The following is a 10,817-nucleotide window of genomic DNA, read 5'->3' as shown; positions in this document are numbered from 1 at the left end:
TGTAGCAGTTGTAATGGTTCATCAATTGCTGATTCAAGCTTCTTACTGAATGATGCTTTCTTTTGCTTTCCTTTCTGACAAGCATCACACAGTGCATCCCTTGTGAATTCCACTAGAGGGATTCCTCTAACTAAGTCCTTTTTGACTAGATCATTCATTGTCTTGAAATTCAAATGGGACAGCTTCTTGTGCCATAGCCAACTTTCATCTAGACTTGCTTTGCTGAGAAGACAAGTAATTGATTCTGAATATGTAGAGTTGAAGTCAGCTAAGTACACATTCCCTTTTCTAGCTCCAGTTAGAACCACTTTGTTGTCCTTCTTACTTGTGACAACACAGGCTTCAACATTGAAGGAAACAGTATTCCCTCTGTCACATAGTTGACTGATGCTCAATAGATTATGTTTGAGACCATCAACTAATGCAACTTCATAAATGATGACATTGTCTTTTGAAATCAAGCCATATCCCATAGTGAACCCTTTGCTGTCATCTCCAAAGATTATGCTAGGGCCAGCTCTCTCCTTGAACTTTGTGAGCAGGGTGAAATCTCCTGTCATGTGTCTTGAACAACCACTGTCCAAGTACCATAGATTCCTTCTTTTTCCCTGCACACAACAAAATCAATCAAGTTGATTTTGGTACCCAAGTTTCCTTGGGTCCAGCCTTGTTAGTCTTTTTCCTAGACTTCATTCCTCCTGCATCTTTTGACTTAGGTAACTTTGGGTCAACCTTGGTCTCAGATGTAGTTGGTTGAGGTGTAGGGTTAGTCACAGAATCATTTAGCACATTTTGTTGAATTTGATAAGGCATATATTGTACAAACATATTATTCCACATAGGCATGTTGTATGGCATCTGAGGCATACTGAATGCAGTAAAATAAGGATTATTAACACATGGCATGTTTGCAAAATGTGCATGAGGATTCTGATGAGACATAACAGGCATAGCATGCAGAGGTGATATAGACATGTTAGGCATGGAGGGAGTTAAAGGCATGTGAGCATTCTTAACATATTTGCAGTTATCAGATAGATGATTAACACTTTTACAATGTACACAGCTTTTTCTAGGAGCATACTTATCAGGTGTGTAATTGTTGTGTTTGTTAATCCCTACCTTCCCATTTCTATTAGATTTTCTTTTAGTTTCCTTTTTATCCTCAACCAATTTAAGCCTATTTTTCAACTGATCTAAAGTCATGTGTCCTATATTCACCTTACTGGCATCTTTGGATGTGCTAGCTCCTTATTTGACAAAGTTCTTGAAAGTTGAACCAACCTTCTTATTGAGATTTTTCTTTTTAGAATCACTTGCCTATTTTAATTGATGAGCCTCCAACGGATGCTCTTTTTTTTCCTTCAACGGATAACTTTCATCATCCGTTGATTCCACATCCGTTGACAATCCATCAATTAATTCTAACTCCTTTTTGTTTTTCTTCCAGGCATTCTCACAGAATGATTCAATTCCCTGAACCTTGACAATCTGAGCACTAACATCCCTAGATATTTTCCAGGGCTTGATTACCTCTTGCTCACTTTCTAACTGTTTAGAAAGAATTTCTAATTTCTTAATAGCTTCTTCTAGTTCACTCTCAACAGTCAAGCATTTAATTTTAATCTTTTCAAGCTCAATTACCTGATTCTCTAACACAGCATTCCTATCACTTAAAAACAAATTATTCTCTTTGATTCTTGTGTTTTCTTTAGCTAGTGATTTAAGGGAAACATGCAAATGGTATAATTCATTGGACATATCATTTATGGCTTCATTGCATTCAATCTTAGAAAGCTGAGAGAGATCAGTAGTAATTACCTGGTTGCTTGATGAACTAGTTTCATTTTCATCAGAATTAGCCATCAGGGCTAGGTTGACATATTCCATATCATCATCTTCATTGGCTCCATCTGCTGCCCAATCATCTTGAGTCAGAAAAGATCTTTCCTTCTGTTTGAGCAAATCGAAATATTTCTTTTTGTAATCAACTTGCTCAAATTTCTTCTTATCAGAGGATGGTTTTCTGCACTCATTTATAAAGTGTCCACTTAAGCCACAGTTATAACATTTGAACTTAGATTTGTCCACCATGTTCTTGTTTGACTTAGTGAATTTTGCATTTTTCCTGAATTTCATCTTTGCAAACCTCCTGGACAGAAAAGCCAGATGTTCATCAACATCATCAGAGTCATCTTGACTGGAATTGTCTTCATCCTCAGCTACTTGCTCCTTTCCCTTACTTGATTCTAATTTGCTTGTGCCAATTTTGAGATTTGGCATTGTCTTTTCCTCATTCATGGCTTCAATCTTCTCATTGTCAGCTACAAGTGCAACTGATCCTCCTTTTCTCTTTTCCTTTTCCAACAGCTCATCTTGCTCCATCTCAAGTTCATAGGTCTTCAAAATTCCATATAATCTTTCAAGTGTGAAGTCCTTATAATCTTGAGAATTTCTTAGAGAAACAGTCATAGGCTTCCATTCCTTTGGTAGAGACCTCAGAAATTTTAAATTGGAGTCCTTGACTTGGTACACTCTACCATACAGCTTCAATCCATTCAACAGTTTCTAAAATATGTTGAAGGTATCATTCAATGATTCTCCTTCTTCAAAATGAAAATATTCATACTGTTGAATGAGAAGCTGTATTTTGTTTTCTCTAACTTGCTCAGTACCTTCACAGATAAGTTGCACAGTATCCCAAATTTCCTTAGCAGTTTGGCTGTTAATGACATTGTCAAACATATCTTGATCTAGGCCATTAAACAGAATGTTCATGGCTTTCTTGTCCTTGTGAACCTCTTCAATATCTTCAACAGTCCATTCTGCTTTTGGCTTGGGAATAGACTGTCCAACAGCAACTGTTGCAGTAGCAGCTGTGGCCACTTTGTGAGGGATGTGAGGACCATTTTCAATGCAGTTGATGTAACTTTCATCTTGAGAGAGAAGATGTAAATGCATCTTCACTTTCCAGTGATGATAGTTATCTCTTTCCAGGATTGGAATCTTTACACCAATATCCTTCTTACTCATGATGTTAGCAGAATAGATCTTTAAACTCTTTGTATGTTAAGAGCTTGCTCTAATACCAATTGTTATTCCCAGTGGACTAACAATGAGATTTACAGAAGGGGGGTTGAATGTAAATCTCAAAATTTTTCAAGTTTTGAGCTGTTTCTATGGCTAAGTATTTTAATGAACAAATGTGTGTGAATTGCTTGAAGCTAATACAGACAGATATATATTCAAACACAAATGTAAAGAACACAAAGAATTTAAAAACTTTTCTGGTGGATTTGTTGTTCCACCAGAGATGTGTTATTTCAGAAAATCTGTGATTCAAAGAATCAAATCACAGCTGCGTCCTAGTACAAACTAGATGATTTTCTCTCTGGATTTTTCTAAACAGCTCTGGAAAATTTACCCTAATTACTAGCTGCTACTTGGTTTATATATCACCAAGTTTACAAGTGAAGACAAAACTGTAAAATACAATTAAAAGATTCTTCACATGTTTCTTCTTCATTTCTCTATCCAATGCAATTTAGGTTTAGCTGTGAATCTTTGAATACTTCCTTGTTTGCACCAGAATGGAAATGCTGTATTTTCTTGATTCCTCCTAGAGGCTGCCACATTCCAGTTTGTCTCTGTCAACCCATGTGCCTCTGTCAGCTTATGAATTGTAACTATCAACTGCTATTGAACTAAGCATCCGTTGAAGCTTTCATCCGTTGATGACTTTATCCGTTGAAGCTTTATCCGTTGAAGCTTTATCCGTTGATGCATTAGCAGTTGAAGCACTCATCCGTTGATGAATGTTATCCGTTGAAGCTTTAGAGACATCCATTGAAGCTTTGTTTCTCATCCGTTGAAGGCCTTTAATATCAGTTGATACTATTTCACTTATACAAAATTACAAGGCATGAAATATTTACAATTAGCCCTCCTATTTGCATATCCACTAGTAGTCAACATGACTGATAATTTCCCACAACATCTAAGAATTACAACTTAAATACAGAGAATGAAATGTGCTACAATACTAAACTTATTTCTAAGTAAAGCTACTCATTCAACGGATAGCCAAAATGGTCTTATCCGTTGAGGCTACAAACACTAGATTTCTACCTAAGTATTTTGTTTAACTTATCATCAACCTAATACACATATTCCTAACACGAAGTTATGCACCAAAACAAATATTTGTGAGGTTGTAAAGGCTTCTCCGCCTACGTAAGGAGCAAGGTTATTTTAAGGGAAAACTCGGGTCCTGGAGAGGAGCTTGGGGACTGGACGTAGTGGTGAGCGAATCTATTAGAGGTTGCGCCATCGCGAACCATGATAAATCTCTTGTGTGATATTTTTTTCTTTGTCTTTTATTTCCGCATATATAATATGCATCGGTAAATTATTTAAAACAGAATAAATATTTTTAAAATGCCATAATAATTTTTAAATTGGTAATTAAGCTATTCAACCCTCCTTCTAGCTTAAAATAGCCCTTTTACGGGACGTAACACTAATGATTATTTGTAAAGCAGTAGCAATTTTCAAATTTATTTACTATTCCTATCTATTCAAATAAAAATTAAACTAGGGTGTAGTATATTTCTTAAACATATATATCAATTTTAAACCTAGTGAAAGCACTAGCATGGTAAAAATTTATTATGCGGTTCTATTTTCACACATTTCTCAAGATAGATTCCCATTTCGTTTCATTTTGTGTTCGTATACTTAATTTAATGTATGTTTTATATTGTATTTTGTATAATTTTAAATTAAAATTAATTGTAAATTTTTAATTTTTAGTAGTCGGAGTCTTAAATTAGTAAGTCATAAAGAAATAAGAGAAATTAAAATTAAAATTTATTTTGTATATGTCTTTTGTAAAAATCATATGTAAAATATTAATTTAAGATATATATTTATATAATTTTAATAGATTTATTTAAATATTTATTATTACGTATACTTTTATTCTATGTCGTGTACCCATGGCTAAAACTAAAACTGATACTAAATTTATCTTTATACTTTCGTGTACTTTTGTATTCGTGTACTGAAAATGTCAACTCAAACCTGTAATTTTCGTGTCATATTTTCGTGTCGTGTACGAAATTGCTGGCTCTAATAATTATATTCACAAATCTGTAATTTTTTGGGACCACACATTTTTTCTTAAAAATAAAAAGTTAGAAAAAGAAGGGGTTAAATGCCATATTATATATATAAATAAATCTAATAATTCTAATGTTTTTGTAAGACCATTTTACGATTTTGTTCCTTTATATTTTTTCCTTGGCCTAATAGGCTAAAACATAATCGAAATGACCTAAAACTTGCAATTGGGTTACTCAACTCAAAGACTTGCAATTGGGTGACTCAATAAATTAAAACTTGCATTTTGGTTACTAACATTAACATCACCAACATAATAAAAAACTGAACTTGCAACTTACAAAACTGAACTCAACCCCATCTTGATTTCAATTATTAATTTTAATATTAAAAACTAAATTATTTATTTTTATTGAGTAAATAAATGTATATAAATGAAAATATGTGTTATTGTATAATTTTTTGATTTTGATTACCGAATTACAAGTTGAACATTATTTCAATAATTTAATTGCAATTTTTAACAGTTCAATTAGTTAATTGCAAGTTTATATTAGTTCACTTATCCCGATGCAAACTTTTTGAGTTCAGTTACGCAGATACAAATTTTAGATCAGTTTGATTATATTTTAGCGTATTACCCCTTTCCTTTAATCACTAAAGAAACCGAGTAAATTATAAGAGTAGAACGTTTTAAAAATAAATAAATTATAAGAGTAGACACTTTGGTTTAATCTGCAAAAGAGGGGGGCGGGGGCAATAACATTGTTATCGGAAGGATGGTTGATAATCTTAAAAATTTGTTAATTGCCATAGTGATTCCTCTTCCCTCTGTAATATTCTACCTCCATTTTGTCCATAACTCCATAAACACTGATACTATCATCTTCAATTGGGTTTACAATTGTCACCCTCTCTTGTTAGCTAACATACTTTTCTTCTTCAATGTCAATCTCCTTTTCTGGCTGATTGCTCTTGTTCAGTCCAGCCACTGGGTTAGCCTTTTCTTTATTTTGATCTTGTGTGTGTGTTTGTGTGTTTCATTGACTTTTATGGAAATTGGTATTTTTGTTTTTTTTACAGATGATAGATTTGTATTGGACTGTGATACCAGTTTTGTTACTACATTATTATGCAACTCATCCTCTGGCTCAGTTCAACACTTTGAGGTCATGGGTTGTGATTTTGTTGACTTGGTTTTGGAGTTTGAGGCTCACACACAGCTATTTACGTCGAGAGAATTGGCAATGGGGCGCTAGAGAAGACTGGAGATTCTCCGACATGCGCACACAGTTTGGTCGTCGCTGGTGGTGGATTTCTTTCTTTTCTGTCTATATGATCCAGCAGGTTCTTTCCGTATTTCTATAATGTGTTTGATCAAATGCTTTCTTCAGCTTAGCACCTTAATTCTGAATACCGGAAATGGAACTCATAACTAGTTTCTAGTTTAACATTTATCTTTAATTTCCACTTTTAGGGCCTTCTCTTTTATTTTTATTCATAGATTGTGGAGCTTGATTGAATTCTTAATATTCTAATCCAATACATTTTGCAATATGTACCTGATGTTATATTTTCAACTTATAGAGAGATGGACCAGGATCTGTATTGCCTGATTGATCCTGTTCAGTGCATAATATGTGAAATATGGCAAAATCCAACTCTTTTCTGCTAGAAAAACACTTCATTATGCTGCCTTTTACATAGTGCATAATTAAATTAAATAAAAATCGAAAACCTTAAGATTGCTAAGTTCATATGCCAATTGCGTTTATAATTATCAAAATAGGGTCAATACTCAATAGAGACATAGCATTTAACTTTCAGTTTAATGAGTTCAAATACAGTCAGGGTTCTCAGAGTTTACAAAGTGCTCCATTTTAGGCTAAAAAGGTTGTTTAGCGAAAATTTCCATTGCACTACATACATTATTAAGATTAAATGCCTCCAAAGTTTAAACTTGGGTTATCTGTTAGTGGCAATGTAAAAGGTGATGAGGGATTTTTTTTCTTACAGGTATTCCTAATTGGAATCTGCCTGCCACTATATGTAGTCCACTCGGTTAACCGTCCATGCAATATCTGGGATTTTCTCGCCATTATTATCTGCTTGTTAGGTGTTGTTGTTGCCTACATTGCTGACACGCAACTTTACAAATTTGTGACCACAAATAACAAACTGAAAGAGCTTGGCAAGCCTACTGTGCCCTATCTTGACAAGGGTCTTTGGCATTACTCACGTCACCCCAACTATTTCGGAGAGCAATTATGGTGGTGGGGCCTTGGCATCTTTGCATGGAACCTTGGCCAGAGCTGGACTCTTCTTGGGGCACTTGTCAATAGTATGTGCTTGGCTTATGTCACGGTCTTGGTTGAGGAAAGAATGCTAAAACAAGAGTCTAGGGCTGAAGCATACTGGCAGTACCAGAAGACTACTTCAGTGTGGATACCTTGGTTTAAGTCACATCCACGAGGCAAAAAGAATGCTTAGTTCAAGTAATATTTTCTGTCAGATAGACTATATTGTTAATGGATTTACCAAAGTATCACTGCATTGTTCATATACTGTTCTTTGCTTCTGAAAGAATGATTTTGTTCAGTGTTTTCAAATTTGGCATGTATAGTATGTGTGAATGTGTTTTCAAATTTGGCATGTATAGTATGTGTGAATGATTGTGTGTTGTATTAAAGGAGATTGTTAAGGAACCAGTTACTACTTTCCCGATAAATTTGATTCAAACATGGCTTCATTTAGTTTTTGGGCTACTTGAACATAAATTTTGTTGAAGTAGCCCACTTGAACAAGCCCACTTGAACATAAATTTGCATAAATAGGCTACTACGCCGGCGTTGGACCAAAATATGCCACTTGAAGTGGCGTGAGGTTGTTGGTTTATTTTTAGTTTTCCTTTTTCTTTTTTTGTTTCGCTGTAATAGATAAATAAATCATGTTCAACAAGCATTTTGGGAGAATTAGCAAGCATAATATATCGTTATAAAATATATTTTTCGGGTAATGTTGCAGTAATAGTACAGTACTTTTATTTGACAAAAAAAAATTAGGAAAAAAAAATAAGGAAGATATATTTGTAGCACCCGAATATGCTTCCTTAGAAGGAAATGTGAAGTAGTATAACGAAGAGTGCTTTTTATAATTTTTGAAAATATAGTTATCTACTCCAAAATTTAAATTTTATAACTTTATATAGTAATATTTGTACACTGACAAAAAAAAAATTCTAAGTTAAGAAAAAAATATTTAGATAAAATATTTTTAACCACCCGAAAATGGTATGGAAACATAAGAAAGATGTTTGGATGAAGTGGGTAATTTATAATATAATTGAAAAAATATAAATACAAGAATTTTCTACAAATTGGTCGATGAGACATACATCTGTAATTAAAAATATTATGTTCCCGAAAGACATTGTCATGGATTTATAAAAATTATCACAATTAATACATGGTAGCTTAATAAGACTTGCAAATCTGAATATTCTAATAGAGTTCCTAAATGGTAGCTTAGTAACAGTATTGTCATCAACTTTGGGAATATTATCACAATTAGTACAAAAATTTCTGTAATGTTGTAGACAAATAAATGTGATGTTGAGTGCATTTTTCATTGAAATGGCGAACAAAGTACATTTGAAGGGAACATGGAATAAGTAAACATAGAATGGGAAAAATATATTGCAACTAAAAATGGGAAAATGAAAGAAGCTCTCAAATGTTTTAGTTATCCGCAAGATTAACTACGTATTGATCAAACTCCGGGTCCTCATTTTTTTAGCAATGTCATCATCTACATCCTCATCCTCTTGTATCTGAGGGGATGTATGCATATGACCTCCCTCCCCATATCCGTGGGTCAAGGCGTACCTACTCGATCGAGTATGACGCGATGGCCACGGGTCGGGGCCCTCTGTGGTATGACAGATGGTTGTAGCTGCACCAGCATCATCGTGGCCTTGAAAAAAAATCCCAAGTTTGACAATATATTTCACATATTTTTTATCCCCTGATGGTCCTCTTCACGTATCCTTTCAGCCCTACAGCTTGCGACTGCATCCTCGTACTCCCTTTTCCTCATCTCAAGCTCGTCCTCCATGAAGTGGTAGTGTCGAGACATTTGCTTTAACTTATAGTCATGTTCCTCCTTTGAAATGTGTCTAGCGTTGAAACTCTTGTTAGTGTTTTCTTCATACTCGATCGAGGATTTCATAAACTTCAAGTGCATTTCCCCATAGCCAACAAACTGTTCATTGTCACGGACGGCATACCATTGTGCGACCCGTATACCTCGCATTCTTCTAACAAATTATTTGATAAGACAGATTTATGCTCGTTGGGCTTCAGTAGGTTCCTGAGATTCGGTCCATTTATACCGATTAACTTCCCCGTTATTACCAATATCAGAACTTGCGTGTCCCTTGCCCTTGTTCATGACCTGAGTGTAACACTCTCAAAATTAAAAAATGTAATACTAGAAAGGGGGGGAATGTAGTTGATGACATATAGTTATGCAGATATTTATAGGCAAATTTTTACATTGTTAAAATGTTATATTAAGTTGTGCAGTTAATAATGTGAAAATATTTGATGTCATTGGGGCAATAAATTTGAAGATAAAAGTATTCATTTGTGTCCTTGATTTGAGAATATAAAAGTTACCTAGCGAACAAAATAATTTTATTTAAATATTAGTTACAATAACCTATAAATTTTATTTTTGAAAATAAGGAACACATTTAAATTATATCTACGTAAATGTATTAAAAGGAGGAAAAAATATAATAATGAAAATTTAATACAATCAAAAATTGAAATCCAACACTAAAAAAATTATATTATATTAAATATAAGCAACAATTATCTTAATCAATATAAGTATATATAATTTAAAAAGGGGGTAAGAGGTAGTATATGTTCTTGAAAAATATATTATTCATTAAGAATATAAAATTTATTTAGTGAACAAAATAATTTTTATTTTTTAAAATAAGGAACAGATTAAAATTATATTACGTATTTGTATTAAAAGGAGGGACAAAATCTGTGTTTTAACGTGAATTAACAATATTTACGTGCAGTTAGAATAACCTATAATTTTCATTCAGTAATTTGATTTTGGTCTTAATTTGATCATTTTTCATGTAACAGGATTAAATGGCTCAACGTGAATTAATCCACCCTGGACCTGTGATTGCCGAGTTGCTCAGTCGACAACATGAGCATCGTTCAGAGTTAGTTTGGAACAGACAAGTAAGCAGTAGTTTTTTGGATTACTTATGGAAATGCATGTTAATGTTGCAAGCCTCATTACTTTTTTTGCAGATCACACAGCAGCACCTACGCCTCCGTTCGGGCTTCAAGTTATATTGGGATATAGTTGCTGAATTTCCACCTCCACCACATGTTATGTAGGGCATTAGGGATGCCGGTTTTGACAGGGTTTTCCTTACCGGGACGATGAGACATGATGCAGGGTTGATTACTGCTTCGTTGACAGATGGCGCCCAGAGACACATACATTTCATCTACGTGTTGGTGAGGCCATTATGACACTGCATGATGTATATTATATATTAGGCCTCCGTAGTTCTGGGCGTCTCATGTCATTCATTGGAGGGGAGGTATTTGATGCTAGTTCAGTATATGAGGTTCTAGGTGTTGCCCCTGAGACCGGCGCCA

General features: G+C 34.1%; 1 protein-coding gene across 1 annotated transcript; it reads left to right on the top strand.

The window, feature by feature from the left end:
* Positions 1–5,824: 5,824 nt before the first annotated feature.
* On the top strand, positions 5,825–7,874 carry LOC141708651 (uncharacterized protein C594.04c). Its single transcript, XM_074512390.1, has 3 exons — positions 5,825–6,116; positions 6,205–6,468; positions 7,138–7,874. Exons 1-3 carry the CDS (start codon positions 5,901–5,903, stop codon positions 7,609–7,611), a joined length of 954 nt encoding a protein of 317 aa, XP_074368491.1. The 5' UTR covers positions 5,825–5,900; the 3' UTR covers positions 7,612–7,874.
* The last annotated feature ends 2,943 nt before the right edge of the window (positions 7,875–10,817 follow it).

The sequence above is a fragment of the Apium graveolens genome, chromosome 2 (genome assembly GCF_009905375.1).
Source record: "Apium graveolens cultivar Ventura chromosome 2, ASM990537v1, whole genome shotgun sequence".
In the NCBI taxonomy this organism is placed as follows: Eukaryota; Viridiplantae; Streptophyta; class Magnoliopsida; order Apiales; family Apiaceae; genus Apium; species Apium graveolens.
This window is presented reverse-complemented; position numbering and strand designations above follow the sequence as displayed.

Coding starts and splice junctions, on each gene's coding strand:
- LOC141708651 (XM_074512390.1), top strand. CDS start 5,901: ATGGTTGATAATCTTAAAAATTTGTTAATTGCCATAGTGATTCCTCTT. Junction 6,117..6,204: donor TTGTTCAGTCCAGCCACTGG/GTTAGCCTTTTC, acceptor TTTTTTTTACAG/ATGATAGATTTGTATTGGAC. Junction 6,469..7,137: donor CTGTCTATATGATCCAGCAG/GTTCTTTCCGTA, acceptor TTTTTCTTACAG/GTATTCCTAATTGGAATCTG.